General features: G+C 47.6%; 1 protein-coding gene across 1 annotated transcript in view; it reads left to right on the top strand.

Moving 5' to 3' along the window:
• The window catches only part of EPHB1 (EPH receptor B1), a 432780-nt gene that overhangs the window by 278657 nt on the left and 137772 nt on the right, over window positions 1-16351 (top strand). The window contains exon 4 of the mRNA XM_033404128.2: window positions 12436-12591. Within this exon, the coding sequence (XP_033260019.2) occupies window positions 12436-12591 (156 nt within the window). The remainder of the gene's footprint in view (window positions 1-12435; window positions 12592-16351) is intronic.

The following is a 16351-nucleotide window of genomic DNA, read 5'->3' as shown; positions in this document are numbered from 1 at the left end:
GCCTTTTGGATAAATGTCATGTTCACTCCTACTTGGAGAATCTTTTGGGATGAGTATAACCTTATTATTTCAATACTGATTATTACTCACAGCTATTTCCTGTTTTTTGGAGTTGACACTGGGACTTGCTGAGTGGTACACCCACTGCCACTGCAGTTGAGGAGCTGAGACAGGGCCCAACACACCCTCCTGGCAGGGGACCCAACTGTTTCCTCTGTGACCTTGGACAGGCCCCTTTTCTCTGACACTCTGCAGGAAGGCCCATGCCACACTCTTTGTGCCACCAGGCCAGGCCAGGGCAGCATGAGGGAAGGATTCCTGTCCTTTATCTGTCAAGACAGCTCTGGTAATCCAGCTTGAGAATCTCAGCCTCAATGCTTTTGCTTTGTCATTACCAAAAAATAAAAATCATCTATTTTGCTCACTTATCCCACTTGAATGGTGTGTAATAGTGCCATAGATTGATGGTGTTTATGACTTTGTGACCTAGGGAGAAGCTGGAAATTCCACTGTGCCCATTTCTACTCCTGGGTTTCTGTAAAGGTCACAGTGAAATTATTCTATCAAGTACACCGCAGAAGGGGAAAATCTTAATCTTATATTATACATATGCAGCACTTGACCTTCTCTTGAGATGTGGCACCTCTTAGCTACACTTACTTAAACATAATGCAGCTCTTCCCCGGATGCACACAGAGAGAATAATTAGGTGCCATGGCATTCCGGCTGGAGAGGAGTCTGTGCTGTGGGGCTGACCTCAAAGATGAAAAGGAAAAGGAGTCGAGGTAGGTAGGGACAGGGATGGAGTGAGCACCCCAGGGCTGCAGCGGGCTTGTCCTGATGAGGCAAGTGGAGCGGACTCTGTGGCTTTTTCTGGTTCCCCCACTGACTGTGCATCTCTGGCCAAGATATTCATTGCCTTCTCTGGTCGTTAGTTTCCCCATCATAGATCTGGGATGTGCCAGCTTTGATCTGTGGGTAGTGGCTGCCTGGGACATTGTGTTAAAGGTTCTAAGCTCTGGTCCGGGTTGAGTGGGAATGAGTGCCATGATTGATTAGTGATGTCTGTCATGGGCAGCGTTGAGGCTTGGTGATCATAGCTACATGGGCTAACCCTGTTCTAGGGTGTTTCTTAAGTCTTTTTCCAGCCTGACCGCATGTGATTTGTGGACTCACCAAAGCCCTGGGGTGAGGAAGCTTAGAAAAGGGGAAACAGTAACAACCTTCCCTGAGAGAAGAGTACTATTTGCCTTGTCAGATTTTGGAGCGGAAATGAGATTTGTGTGATGCATCCAAACACGGTTCTTTTTTTAGTATTTTTCACATCGGCTCTGTGAGAAGCGGAGAGACTAGGGGACAGCAGTGCTTTCTCCGGGTGTGATGACTCCCCAGACCTGGCTGTCTATGTGCGTGCAGGTGGCCGGCCCTGCCCCGGCCACAGGAAAGAGCGAGGAGCCCTGGGTGGCTTTTCGTCATTGTCTAGCCTTGAGAAATGCAGTAAGAAGTCACCTTCATTTATCTTAAAGACTTGCTATAAACTATATTTTAAAGGGAATCCATCAAGGTCTGTGTCAGGGGAATACTTAAAAATAAGGCTTTTCTCAAAGGGTAAAATAAGCACTTCAGTTCGAAAATGTGGGAAGCAGCCTGACTGCCAGCATATGTCCCCTTGCCTGCTGCCCAGAGCTACCAGATTGACGGCGCTTTTAGAACGCTGGCAGCCGGGCTCTGACGTGGGTGGAGACAGGGCCTGGGGAGGGGACATGTGGGGATTCCCTGCCCTCCCCTTCCCCTGGCATAGCAGTGGGGGGTCTAGGCCCGGCAGCCCTGTGACCTAATGGGTCGGATCAAGATAGAGAACCTTGGGGCCCTTTGGAGTAGCCAAAGCGATCTGACCCTCACTTCCTCTTTGCTGAGTCCCAGGGTCCCCGGGAAGCATCTCTCTGGTGGTGGAGAAGGAAACGGGAAGCCCATATTCCCTTAAAGGAATCTGTCCTGCTGCTGGCAGGGTGCTTCTGCTCTCTTCTCAAGGACAGACCCCTCTCGCAGTGTCCCCCCAGCATGGGTTCACCCACCTCCTTCACCACCTGGCTGTGACATCAGCTCTTCTCCAGGAGGCTTTCCTCTGCCCCTGGAGCCCCACATCTAAAGAATTCCACCCTCCCTGGCCAACTGCTCCCTCTGGATTGAGGGCTCCTCCAGGCCCCCTTCCACTTCTGATTCCCTGCACATCTGCCCTCACTCCTCAACAATAGCCTTCTTCTTTCCCAAGGTAAAGAAAGTGACTCTCTTATATCGAACTCAGGGCACGTAGGAAATGTTCCCCAAATAAGACAAGTGTATAAAAGGGAAAGGGCTCTGCTGGGCTAAAGGTTAGGAAGCGGCTCCAAGGCTGTCCAGGTGGCCCGCTGGGAAGGCGCGCTGGTAGCACTGCACCTTCAAGGTCCAGTGACCTCAAGTAGATGTCGGGGGTGGGTCTCAGCTAGAGGCCCCTCCCCTACCAAAGTCCCGAAGGGTTCCTGAGTCTGAAGGACCCTCCTCGGTGGGTGGGCTCCTCCAGCCCCATTTGCAGGCTGGTGGGGAGGGGGCAGACTTGGGGAGCAGACCTAGCCAGTTCCCAGAGGAGCCGCCCCCCACCTTCCCTACTCTCCCCTCTCCTAATGTCACTCTCAACCCCCTCAAAGTCATCGGGACAGTGAACCCACTGCCAGGGTATAGGATTTTTAAAAGAGAGCTCCAGGAAGAGAAAAATGCCTGGCCCAAGTGGTTGAAGTGTGGAGGGAGGGCTTTCTGGCATTGGTAGGAAAGTAGGGGTACAAGCCAGACAAGGGGTCACCTGGCCCAGTGCCTGGCACCCAGTAGGGGCTCTGCTGAATGAATGAGTGATCCCCAGTAATCACCAGATCCTCTTCTTCTAAATGACTCTGGACTGTTCCCACTACCCTGGTGATTATCACTCTTTCTGGACTCCTGTGTCTCCCCCTAGCTGTCCCCACTCCTCTGCTCCCTTGTCTTCCCAGAAGCCAGTGTGATCTTTCAGACACAAAAATCTGATGCGTGTGTTTTCCCCATGTTAAACCCAACTGTGGCTTTCATGACCTAAGGATAAAGTCCAGGGGCTGCCATGAGCTCAGGTTACCTCTCCAGACTCAGCCTCCCCCTTGCCAACTGACCCCTGCCCAGCCCTCGAACAACTGTCTGCCTGAGCCCGTGGCACTCACACTACACGTTGATCGATCATGGAAACACTGCTCTCAGTTTATTGACTGAGTCGTACTTTTTCTCCAGGGCCTTTGCACATGCTTCTCTCTCCACATGGAGGGTTCTCTGTTTCCCCTCACTCACCCACCTTACCTCTGCCAACCCATATGGCTCCTACTCATTCTGTATGACTTGACTTAGACCTCACTTGCCCAAGACCCTCCCAGACTCAGAGAGGTCTCTGATCCGGCCTCCTACACTGATTACCTCTGCTGGAATTTCCAGTTTAGAGTCTGTCTCCCTCCACTAGGATGTCAGCTCCATGGGGGAGAGCTCTTTGCGTGTTTCATCCATTGGTGGATCCCAGTGCCGAGCACAGCTCCAAGTTGACATTAAGTGGCCAATTTAAATACTTTAAAATGAATAATTGATGAAAACATTCAGCCTGGCTCCTTGCGGGAAACACCCAGCTGCTATTTACTGAGGAGATGCTACATTCCAGAAAGTTTGTACTGACCTTCACAAAGCAATAAGAAGGAAGTTACCCTAGTACCCCTTTTTACAGAGGACGGGGCTGAGGTTGAGGGTTAAGTAACTTTCATAAGATCACATAACCAGTAAGTGGCAGTTTTCACGGACACCAAGGCCAGGATGTTTCCTCTCTACCTGGAGGTCTAGAGCAGCGGTTCTCAAACCGGAGCTGCATCAGAATCTCCTGGAGGGCTTGCAGACACTCAGATTTCTGGGCCTCACCCCCGAGTTTCTGGTTCAGTAGGTTTGGAGTGGGGTCTCAGATTCTGAGTTTCTACAACTTCCCAGGTGATACTGCTTCTGCTGTCGGTCTGGAGACCACAGTTTGAGAATCTCTGGCGTAGGTCACAGAAAACCCCTGGGTTTGCTTTATGCTATCCCACTACCCAACCACACTGACCTTGGGCCAGGATTGCAGGATGCAGCCCTGAATTCCCTGCTGAGAGGCTCTGATGCCCAGCCCAGCCTCCCTCCCTGAACCTGGCCTTGGCTGTGCTGTGCCCAGCTGTTCCCTAGGGACAGGCGCCATCAGGACTTAAGGGCCTGCCCCTCCCCCTTGGGACACTGCCCTTCTGTTGGTCGTGTTTCAGTCCTGACCAGTGATCTCCCCATTCCACCAAGGCTAAGTGCCCCTGACCCTGACCCCACGTCTTTAACAACTTCCATGCTGATTGATGCATGCTAGGCTCGCTGCTGCTGCTGCTGGAGCAGCTTAATAGCACGGGAAGTTACAGTCTCATCTGTGTCAAGGTGCCTGCAGCATTCGTCAATTTCAGCAAGCGTCACCGAGAGTGATACGAGTGTATGACACAGCTAAGTGTTCCCTCTGCGCAGGCCATTACAGTTGGAAGTGGGCCCATGGAGACAGGGACTGGAGACCAATTTGGCCTCGTGTGTGCAGGCTGACATAGACACGAGCGCCACGGGTCACCTCCTGCTGTGGCCCCTTGAATGCTGTGTGTGCCTGGCAGTCTCTACTGCCAGGTTCCCTCTCCCTACAGGTTCCCTCTCCCTACAGGCAAGTGTGGGTCCTGTTCTCTCTGATGCTTGGGGCACTCTTTTCCCTTGGCCTCACCCTCCCATTTCTGCATCAACTTTTACCTGTCCTTCAAGGCCTGTGCATGTGCCACCATCTCCAGGCAGCTTTCCCAGCTCTCCTTTACTTTCCCCTTCCTCCAAAGACCTCTGGCACAGGGCACCTCCGCCTCTGGTGTAGAGCTTTCCTCGGTAAGCAGCCCACTCTGACCTGCCCTGCTCATCTCAGCTCCTTGGGGTTGGAGGTTGCTGTCCATACTTTTGTGTCCTCGGCCAAATTTAAAAATGTAGTGATTGAGATTTTCTTTGATTACTTGAGTCCTGTGTATACAATGCAAAACACTGGGAAATTATGGAAAAGCACAAAATCATCACCATTGCTACCACTCCCAGTTTTTATTTTACTGCTTATGGTTTATATATATATATGTTTGCATATATATGTATATGCTTGTGTGTGTATGTATAATGATGTTCATACTCTATAGTTTAAAATGACTTAAAAAATTTTTCCATGACATAATTTTAATGACTGTGTAGTATCACACTATACAGATGTTCCATAATTTATTTAGTGAATACCCTATTATTTGACTTTTAAGTTCTTTTTTTCCCTCCTTCCTTTCTTCTGCATTATAAATAGCAGTGGCGTAAGCATCCGTTAACATAAATCTTTTTCCACATCTCCTTGCTTTTTCTTCAGAAGTAGAATTGTTGGATCAAAACTCTGGACATTTTGAAGGTCTTAATGGAGAAAAGTTTTAAGAATCCACACTTTGTAGGAGAGTGCCAGTCACCTCTTACCCTGTAATGTTAAGATCTTGTCATTATTGTTGTTGTTATTATTTTTTTAATCACAGCTTTTATCTTGGGGTCTTATCACAGCAGGCCTTCAGTGAACTTACAGTTCAACCAGCCGCAGAATGCATGTGCCTACGTGTAAGGCCTGTGCTCAGTACCAGGGAGAGGACAATACAAAGATGGCGACACCTAGCATCAGCCTTCAGAGAACTTTCAATCTAGGGCAGTAGCTGGAGTGCTGGCTGGCTGGCTGGCTGGATGCCTGGGAACTACTTCTGTGCTAGTGGTTTTCTCAACACATTGCCCTGACTATAAGGGGAAATGGGGGTTTCACCAGATCCTGGGTCCCACTGGGATGGCCTGGGGTTCTTCAGGGAGACCCATTTCTGGGAAACGCAAAGACTGTTTATAAGCATAGACAAGGAACCCCGGCACACATCCTTCCCTGGAGTTTCACACCTGGAGTTCCAGAGTCAAGAACCCCTGGGGTCAGCCCCCATAATGTGAAGATGAGGGAGGCATTGAGCTGCAGGTGTGACTCTAAATACTGTACGGGGCCCAATGAGAGGTCACAAGACCTGTGAGTAGAGCCCTGCAGAGCTGTGCGCATGCTCTGCAGGAAGCTCTTGTCCCCATCCCCTGCCCCACCCGCCACGCCCATCCCAGGGATCTCAGCATCTGCCCAGAGCGGCTGGCTCTTTGCTTGTCTTCCAGAGCAGCAGCAGAGCCTGGAGACCAAGGGGAGCTTGAGAGACAGTGAGCTCAGGGCTGTTTACCTCTTTCTCCCCCACCAGGAACACGAGCCTTGCCCCTCTCACTGTCACCTCTCGAGGCAGGCACACCGCCCGAGCCAGCTGCTAGGCTGCACCTGCCTTGAGAAAAAGGCACCCGGTTCTTAAGCAGGGGATGAATATTCATTGGCATGAACCTTTGCAAACTCATTTGGGGAAAAAAAAATTAGATCAGGAGCAGTAATCAGATTATTAAAAAGAAAAAGCAAGGACAGAAGACAGCGGTGGAGGGAAGCATCACATTTAAAATGCAAGGAGAGACTTCCTTCCTGCAGAGAAGCTGGGACCCACCCCTGGACCATGCACCGGGAATAGTTAAGCTCTCCCGCATTCCTGCTGCATAAAAATGTTGTTTTGCGAGGCTTCTGTGGAGGGGGCAGGGGCAGAGGCAGTGTGCACCCTCCACGTACAAAAATTATAAAATAATGTTATGAGGTTTTCATTTTATCTTCCTTGGATATCAGGAAAAATTGTGAGAGCTAAAGAGGCTCTGGCGAGTGCTGAGTGACAGGTTAAAGGGCTCCAATAAAGATTAGATGGTCCACTATCTCCTGAGGAAATTGCATAAAAGTGGTTATTCCCTCTTGCTTCTATTAATTTCCTCTTCCTGGCTGCTTGGAAATGCTTCATAACCTGATGTTGCAGATGGGGACGAGAGGTGCTTTCCATTATCTCAATCACTGCACTGTTTATGAGACAATCTGTTTCTTTATAAAGTAATAGTACTGTAGGTGATGGATTTAGTGTCACTGGAAGGCTGTGTGCAGGGATGGCAGGGGACGGGGTTCTCAAGAGCACCGTAAACACTAGGTAATTTGTTACATCTCGAGACTCTGAGAAGTTGGGTGGGCGTTTCAAGGTGATCTTCTGGATATCAGCTGGAGGTCACGCATACCAGTCCCTTCTTGCTTGAAGGGGGAGGGAAGTGCTGCATGTTTTGCTTGGGGAATGGAAAATGCACACATGCTTAGGGACCTCACGTCTTATCTCTTCCTCTCTGCCAAAGTCAGAGGTGGGGAAAGAGGTGTGTATGTGGGGTGCCACCTAAAAGCTGCATCTATCACCTTGTCAGAACTGTGATCCCCTACAATGGAGGGAAGTCAACCCCCTTTTCTTAAGGAAACGAAGCCATCCGGGCTGCGCTGGTGTCAGAAATGTACAGCCCTCCAACTCACAGGTGTTCCATGGACAAAGGTCTTGTGGGACTACACAGCGACTCTTCCTTTCCCACCCACCTCCTGGAACAGTGATGAAACCCTCCTGGCTGAGATGGAGCTGAGCACTGTCTGACCTAATTCCCCTTCCTACCTCTCCTGTTCTTCCACCTCTTTCTTTCTAGCTTTGTCTTTGCCTCTCTTGAATCTCACCTCGTAGTCCCCACAAGAAAATGCTTTTTCTGATCCTCGTCTCATAGCGATGGAGCCTCCAAGTCAGCCACTTCCTGCCTGACGGGTCCCCCACCCCAACCCTGTGCACACATAAGCATAACACAGACGACGCTGTGTGGGAATCAGCCAGCGTTCTATCGTCTGCCTCCTTCCTCACCCCCCAAGGAAGGGGGGCACTTCCCAGGGTCTGTCCCTCACCCTCTGTGCTCTGCTCTTTTCCTCTAGCAAGGTGCCAAGCTCACCTAGATCTTCTGTAAAATTTAGTTAAATGAGAGGTTCATGACTGTAGTGACAATGCTGACCATAATTTTAAATCAAGAGAAAGGCAACCCCTGAGTTTTGAAATGATATTAAAGCAAGTAGCTGTGCTATCCACTTCGAAATTTCTTGACAGTGTCGATATGTGCTTGATTAGATGATCACAGTATTTAATTGTTATTTTTTGAGCCTGCAGGCAGATGTGAGGTCTGCAGGCTGCTGGGGTCCCCACCATTCTCCGCTGTGTTACTCCCAACCACTTTATATATTCAGGTGATTTCTCTGGGCTGAGGTGATTGCTTTTACCTCCCTTGGTCTAAATATTCTTTGTTACACTCTACCCAGCAGCTCCACGTATCACCTCTAATTAAAGCTGCTTTTCCTCAAGGAGCAGCACAATTTTCTTATTTATTTTTCTATGCAAATTTGTAGTAAAATAACAATCTTATTCACTTCTATTTCTCATTAGTGGCGTCTGGTACAAGGTGAGTTAAAAAAGGCTTTGTGGACTAGCCTGGCACTTTAAGCATTATTTAAAGCATTAATTCTATGAGAAAATATAGTCCAGGTGTGCTTACAACTTACAGTCCACTTTGTCACTCTCTCACTTTGTCACAGCTTCCCCTTCCCCCTCCCCATATCCTCAAGTCCATTCTCTAGTCGGGTCTGTGTCTTTATTCCCATCTTGTCCCTATGTTTTTCATGACCTTTTTTTTTTTCTTAAATTCCATATATATGTGTGAGCATACGGTATTTGTTTTTCTGTTTCTGACTTACTTCACTCTGTATGACAGACTCTGGGTACATCCACCTCACTACAAATAACTCAATTTCATTTCTTTTTATGGCTGAGTAATATTCCATCATATATATGTGCCACAAAGCGAGAGAGTGGCATGGACATATATACACTACCAAACGTAAAATAGACAGCTAGTGGGAAGCAGCCGCATAGCACAGGGAGATCAGCTCGGTGCTTTGTGACCACCTAGGGGGTGGGATAGGGAGGGTGGGAGGGAGGGAGATGCAAGAGGGAGGAGATATGGGAACATATGTATGTGTATAACTGATTCACTTTATTATAAAGCAGAAATTAAAACACGATTGTAAAGCAATTATACTCCAATAAAGATGTTAAAAAAAGAGTTATAGGCCAAATGTTCAATAAATGAACCTAGGCATACTGTTTCTTTATAAATTAGGGAATGCCTACACATAGATTTTAATAAAATATTAACTTATGAAATGTGAATATTAATGAGTTTCATCCATTTTGTAATTATCGATCAAATATATTTTACAGATATAATGATCCTCCCATTATACCAAACAAAAATAATCTGTATAGAAACACATTCTTCCATTTGGTTCCAGGATTTATTTGCCGACTTTGGGACTCTAAGTTTATATTCTAACCCTCAATTCTAAAAGTTTGTTGAAAGAAAACTTGTTTTTCAAAAGGGACTGGATAAATGGAGGTAAAGAGGAATTAGCACTATTTAACACTTACTGCGCATAGGTAAATTTTCATATTTGAGTTTAATAAATTCTAATGACCTGTGGGAGTTGTTGTGAGAAGTGTTAAATTTCTTTTTTATGGATACTTTATACAGATGAGGAAGTGAGGATTACATAGCTTGCCAGTGATCACCCAGCTAGGATCCAGCAGAGCCAGGAATTGGACCCGGGACTGTTTGATCACTACCTGGTGCTCACTGCCCTGGGGAAGATGGAGTCATACCCCCTCCCAGGGCCTTTCACCCTAACCCTTCTCTGAGCTTCTCTCTCTTAAAGCTCAGCTTGGCCTCCCTCTCCTTCATTGCCTCCCTCTGTGGCTGTCAGAGTCTAGAGCCACCCAGTTCTGCCTTCCTTCATCAGGAATCTCAGAGGAAGACACTTTCTAAATCCCTCTGCTACTTGTGGACATCAGGATGGTTGTTTATGCTGTTAACTTATTAAATGTAAAGCAAGGAGGCTTTTAAATGCTGGAAAGAAAGTGAAAACACCTTGTGTCTCTTGGATTGATACATTAAGAAAATTACATGTGGCAGGGCTCCAGTGAATGCATGAGTCTCCACATTCCTCTCCCCCACTTTCCAGGGAAAGAGCTTCCACTGGGTTTGGGCAGCACAGGCCTGGGATTTCTCTGTGTTCTCCAGCTCCAGAACTGAATGGGGTGCAGAAACGCCGGGAGATTTACAATAGAAAGGACCAAGTGCTTCTCATGGGTGATAAGGAAGAGATGTAGAAAGAAGAAAGGGAGAGAGGAGGAAAGAAATAGGGGGAGAGACTTTACTGAGTGGTCTTGGAAAGATAGATCAGCAAGCCAAATTCTAGGATACTAGGTGTACCATTCAGAGTTTTCCTTTTGGTGTTTTATTTGTTGAGCCTTTCGTAGAGATTGAATTTTTTTTTTCTTTCTACTAAGAAGTTTATTTGAATGTACTGAGATGGGTAGCAAGTGGCCCATTTTTACATGGGTTACAACAGAAATCCTTAAGAACCTTATTGTAGCGCCTAGACAACATTTACCCCAGTACGTTCCATGGAACTTGAATCCCAGGAGATGCTCTACAGTATAGGGCTTCTTGGTGAGAAAACACAGCATTCTGTATCCCATTTGGGGAAATTCTGAAAAATTCTGTAATAAAAGATGAGATGAACTTTTTAAACCCACAGATTCAAAATATCTGACCACAGACCCCTTTTGTAAGTAACAGGTGTTAACAATCCTAAGGACATGGACTCCGTTGAACACTCTTGGGTTATGCCATTCCAGGACATTCCATTTCAGAAATTCCTTCCCATTCAAGATGAGCTTCTGCTCATGCTTCCAGAGTGACTGAAACCCTATACCTCACGTCAAGTGAGCAAAGGAGTGAGAAAACTTACCCAGCATAGGAAACGGTTCTTCTTTCTTGTCTTAGTAGAAAAGCTGTGGATATTATTCACATAGTTTATATGTATATCATCGCTATTACTTCTCCCACTGTGTGATTCTGGGCAACTCTTTTAACCTTTCAGTGTCCCAAAATGGAGCTAATCATAGCTACCCCATAGAGGAATGCATGCAAAGCACTTAACAAGAATGTTAACAGATGGTGACTACTGCTCCTGTTAAAGAATACTCTGCACTTTCCAGGAGGGAACAGTATATTTGGGAAGATGAGCTTTGTATAAGTAGAAACCTTTATAATGGTACGTCTACTATGGCAACGATCACATTGTATTGCAACTGTATGACCTCATTGGATCAAGAACTCCTTGAGGGCAGGCTCTGTTCTCAAAATTCCCTGGATCAGGTTCTCAGCAGGGTCACAGTAAATGTCTGTTGAATGAATTAGTGAAGTATGTAAGAAAGCCAAATGAGTTGACCATGAAATTAGTTTTACCTGGTCTCAAAGGAGGATAAGCCAGAGCAGGTTTCTTGGGGACCAGAAGAGTCAGGAGCTGAGATAGTGAGGAAGGGCCTCAGGGAAGCAGGGCAGGCAGGGGCAATTTTCTGTGGAATCAGCAAGGCAGAGACCAGATGTCTGGAGTCAAAGGTCTCTGTAGATGAGGCATGGTAAAAGCTTGAGGGATGGCCTAGAGCCAGACATTTTGGGGCATGGCTCTTCACAGGCTGACCCATGGAGCAAGGAGAATAAGTGCTTCATATCTGAGAAAAGCTCCAGTGGGCATCAGGTTATACCAGGTGTTCCCAATCTTCCCCACTGACATGTACATGATAGATGACACCAAGTGCATGACACATTCCCTGGTGCACTGCCTACAAAGGCATCCTGCTTTGCCCCCCCCCAAAGCATTTCAAAATGCAATTAAGGGAGAATGTTGTTGTTAAGCCAGTAACCTTGAAATCACTTTAATTTCTTCTTAAAGAATCACTCATGAATTTCAGCCCTTTACCACCATTCATAATAAGTGTTAACACAGCTCACAGTTTCCCTCATGTGTGTTGAAACATGGGATTTAAGAACCATGGGTCCAGTTCATTGTCAACCAGGACCTCTTTCCATCCGAGGCCCAGGTGAAATTTCTTCACTGAGTGAATCAGGTTAAGGCCATGACTGTTAACAGGTGGAAGAGGGAGGGAATAACCATTTATAGAGCACTTATGCCTCAGACACTGCGCTACACATTAAATCATTTTCTCAATTAAATCTCTTGACGCACCTGAAAGGGAAGAATCATTATTCATATTGTTCAAGTGAGAGAAGCCATTGGTACCAGGAAGGTATATTTCACTAAGGATGTTTGAAGGCTTGGAAGTGTTAAGTAGGGGTTGCCTCAATCCGAAATGCTCACTTTGTGCAAGGGGGGTATCTCAATGTCCTTTTTAAGGTGACAGAATGTTTCATTTTCCAGTTCCAGGGAAGGGCCTCTGACTGCCACTCTTCCATTAATTCTAAGATGGTCTCTTTGTGTTACAGCCTGCCCTGCCGGGATGTTCAAGGCCAACCAGGAAGCTGAGGGCTGCTCCCACTGTCCCTCCAACAGCAGATCCCCTTCAGAGGCATCTCCCATCTGCACCTGCCGGACTGGCTATTACCGGGCAGATTTTGACCCCCCAGAAGTGGCATGCACTAGTAAGTATCTAGCCGGGGCTCTGGGGTGGGGAGTTTGGTTGTCTAATAGTGCAAGTGGTGGGCCTAGGGCAGGGAAGACTTAAGACATCATCCTCCAATTGCATAGTACAAAGCGGAGACGTTGGCTGTGGTGCTGAAACGGACAGCTCCTCGCTGGGCAAGCAGCGCCCCTCTTTCAGTAGTACCGGGTCAAGACTTTTTTCTTGGCCCCCTCCTCTCAGATGGGAGGGCCTTCCTCCCACCCAAAGAAGACAACTTATGCCCACCAGATGGTTAAAAAATCTCAACTGGAGAGTTCTTTGAGTGCAAAATCAAGATGCACCAGGATGTTGCAACAATTCCTAGTAACTCTTCCAGTCACCTCCTCCAAGAAGCCCCCTTGGTCTTGACAGATGAGAATATCCTCTCTTTTCACTGGGCTTCCTGTATCTCTGTGACCAGCCTCCCTCAAAACTCTCCTGCTTTCATTACTTGTCCAATCATTCTGCACTTGCCTTCTTGGTTACCCAATGAAGGTCCTTGTGTGCCAGCTCCATGTATTCATCTCCCTGTGTCCCTTCCAGTGCCTAGTGTGGTGCATCCATGCCTCTGCCAAATGACAAGACCAGAGTTCTGGCCTGTGTGCACTGAGGCAGAACTTCTAGGGGCTGGGTCCAGAGCGTGAGCTCCACCACTCTCCCACTCTCTGCTGTAGAGGGAAAGGCAGTCATCCTGCCCAAAGTGGAGGCAGCAACTCCACTCCCTGGGGAGGGATGGATGAGGGGAGAATTTCCTCACAATCTTCTCCTGTATGATCCACAATCGTGGGGAGTCAGGAAGCACTACTCTCCCTGCACAACACTTTCAAGAACTTGTTCCTCCTCTCCTAAGTGTAGCAGCCCTGAAATAGGGACGCTTTTTCTTCTCGGTATTCCTGTTGCGTTCAGAAGTCAGTGCTCCAGGTTAACCTCTAATTATTCTAGAACTTTCTTCTGGGTTGGATGCTGTTGCCTGGATCCCTCTGAGCAAGAATCTTCCCTTCGCCTCCTCTGACCAAACTCCTTCCGCCCACCCCCAGCATAGAAAGGCACAGACAGAGCATTTCATGCCTATTTGCAGTTTGATGAACAGAAAAGATATGACTGAGCTCCAAGTAGAATAATTTCTTAATTCTGGCCTTGCAGTTTACATAATCTTGGCTGGATAAAAAAGAAGAATGAAAGTGTCTTCTAGATCAAGGTCCTAAGGTCAATCAATGCTTATAGATTTGAACTGAGGAAAAGCGCATCCTCTTATAAACTGATTTTTCCCCAGACCTCCCTGGGTTGGTATGAACAAAAATGATTCCATTTCTGCTGACTGGAGTCCCTGTCTTTCTGTTGTGTTATCCCATCTACTGATTTCGGAGGTTCCCCTGTGTGTCTCTGTAGGCTTGAGAAGCATTGTTTAATGTACTTCTTTAGAAGCCACTTAAGGATGCTGAATCTCTGCTGCCTGGATGTCCAGACCAAGGACCAGTCCCCATGATTGCCAAAGCCCAGGTCTCACATCTTCCCTTCTGGAAACATTCCCCTCCACTCTGCTCATGGACCCTCTCTGATTGGCCAGGCTCCTGCAGATAAATTCATGCAAATAAAATTCTGGGTCCCCAGCTTCCCACCTAAGGAAGTTCAGCAGACACACCCTGTAAACGCATCCAGCCCCTGGACAAGGTCACCTAGAGAGAAGGTAGACCAATAACCAGAGGCAGAATACTGATGTGGAGCTCCTTGCTATACAATGCCTCTCCCATCTACCTCTCACCTGACATCTCCCATCTACCTTCTATCACCTGACTTGATGTGCTTGAACCAACAGGACTGATTCCTGGTATAAACAGGAGCATCCCAGAGCCTTCACTCTGCACATTGCAGAACCTTACTCTGTGCTGCTTACCCATATTCTGAGTCCAGCTCATTAAAATCAGACCTCCCAGGCTTTTCTCTCCTGTCCTGGTCCAGCCAACACTGAGTTAGGGACACCTTCCCACCCACTATGTCCCACCAAAATCTCCGCATCTTTCCCAGAGTGGGGGTGAATGCTGGACATGCCTGGGGGTGTCACCACATGCTGTACACAGCCCTGTGCTCTTTTCCCCCCAGAGGAGAGCTCTAGGGTCAGACCAGAAATCACCAAATCAGAGCCACACTTGCCTGTGAAGGTCAGGCCAAGAGCTGATCAGGGACACATTGTCTGGCTCCCTGCCCTGGCCAGCAGGGGCCAGTACTGGGTGAGAGGACACAGAGGCCAGGCTGGGCAGCAGCACAATGCTAGGCAAAACAAGTGTAAATAAACCTATTACTTTATTGAGACTCATTATATATTTGATTTATTGTGTGCCAGGGAAGTACTGTATGAAAAAGTCAATTTGTTGGCTTTTATAATCTCATTAGGCTTTCCTTTTAAAGCATTCTATTTGGAGGTGCCATCTGTTCTCTTAAAAAGGCATCACACATCACCACAGTAAATAATTTTTCAGATACAAGGAGCATATCTGGAGCTGTGGAGGTCAGGCACAGCCCTGCACCATGGCCTGGGGCTCAGTTGGTTCTGCAGGTGGAGCAAGGTGGCCAGCATGGGCCCAGCCATCTGACAGAGGGTGGGAGGGGGGGCAGAAAGAGCCCAGGTGCTTGCTCACATTGCAAGTGCATCCCTCTGTCCATCCAAGCAGGAGACGGTGATGGCCCGGTCAGACGCTGGGAGGACCCAGGCAAAGGTCTGTTCTAAAATATACAGGACAGCGGGCATCTACAGTGTTCAGGTCCCGTGGGTGTCAGGGAAAGGGGACACAGTGTCAGAAGCTTCCAAGATCCTAGGCCTCAGGTGTCACCTGTTGCCACCGTCTTTAAATGAGGTTGTATCAAGAGTCATTCACTGACAATATTGAAAAGGTTACAGAGAATCCTATGATTTAAAATGTACTCTTTTACAAGGCTAAAAATATCTATAGTGTGCTAAAAATGAATGTTTTTAATGAATCATGTTACTCTCATGAAATGAGCACATATATATTCATTGTATTTTTTTATTGTGTTCAAAGTGTTAATTTATTCTAAATTAATCTAAACATTTAGAATGCATGACAACTTTTGTAGCCCTGTGTGGACATTTCTTCATTTTCTTTTTAATCTCCTGGGAGAGCCTGTCATCTCCTTGACTTCTGAGAGGCTCTGGCATCCCTGTGTGTCCAGCCCTGTCCTTGACAATGTTCATAGATTCAGCAGGGATTTGAGTACACCCCAAGCTAAGGTGTCAAAAGGGCTGGTGTGGGCTTCAAGTGAAGTGAGACGAGGGGCCTTAGGGAACTCGGAGAATGAGTCTGTGATGATGTATTTCTGCTGGTCTTGGACCCCCAGCTCCCTTCTTCTTCCTTCCTCATCCTCCTTGCACCTCTGCCAGGCCTGGCATTCTGGATCTGTTGCATCAGTATCTGGCCGACTGCCTCCTGGTACAGCCATGGTCCCATGTGCTCATGTTCAGGAGGAGGCCTTGTCCCTGACAGGCTCTGGAGGGAGGGAAGGGAGTACCGGGAGGCTGATGTCAGGGTTTAGGGTGCACGCTGCATCATGTCAGGGCTGCCCTCAGAGACAGACGGACAACCTAAGCCATGGATGGGATGAGGTGGGAGCTTCGGGGATGGCTAGAGGCAGGTCACAGGCGACCTCACCCCTCCCCGCTAGCAAAACCCTCTGAAAGAAGCCAGGCTACACAGAGTGGACAGTGGGGACCAGCTTTAATGAGG

This window comes from Orcinus orca, chromosome 5, assembly GCF_937001465.1.
Source record: "Orcinus orca chromosome 5, mOrcOrc1.1, whole genome shotgun sequence".
Classification (NCBI taxonomy): Eukaryota; Metazoa; Chordata; class Mammalia; order Artiodactyla; family Delphinidae; genus Orcinus; species Orcinus orca.
This window is presented reverse-complemented; position numbering and strand designations above follow the sequence as displayed.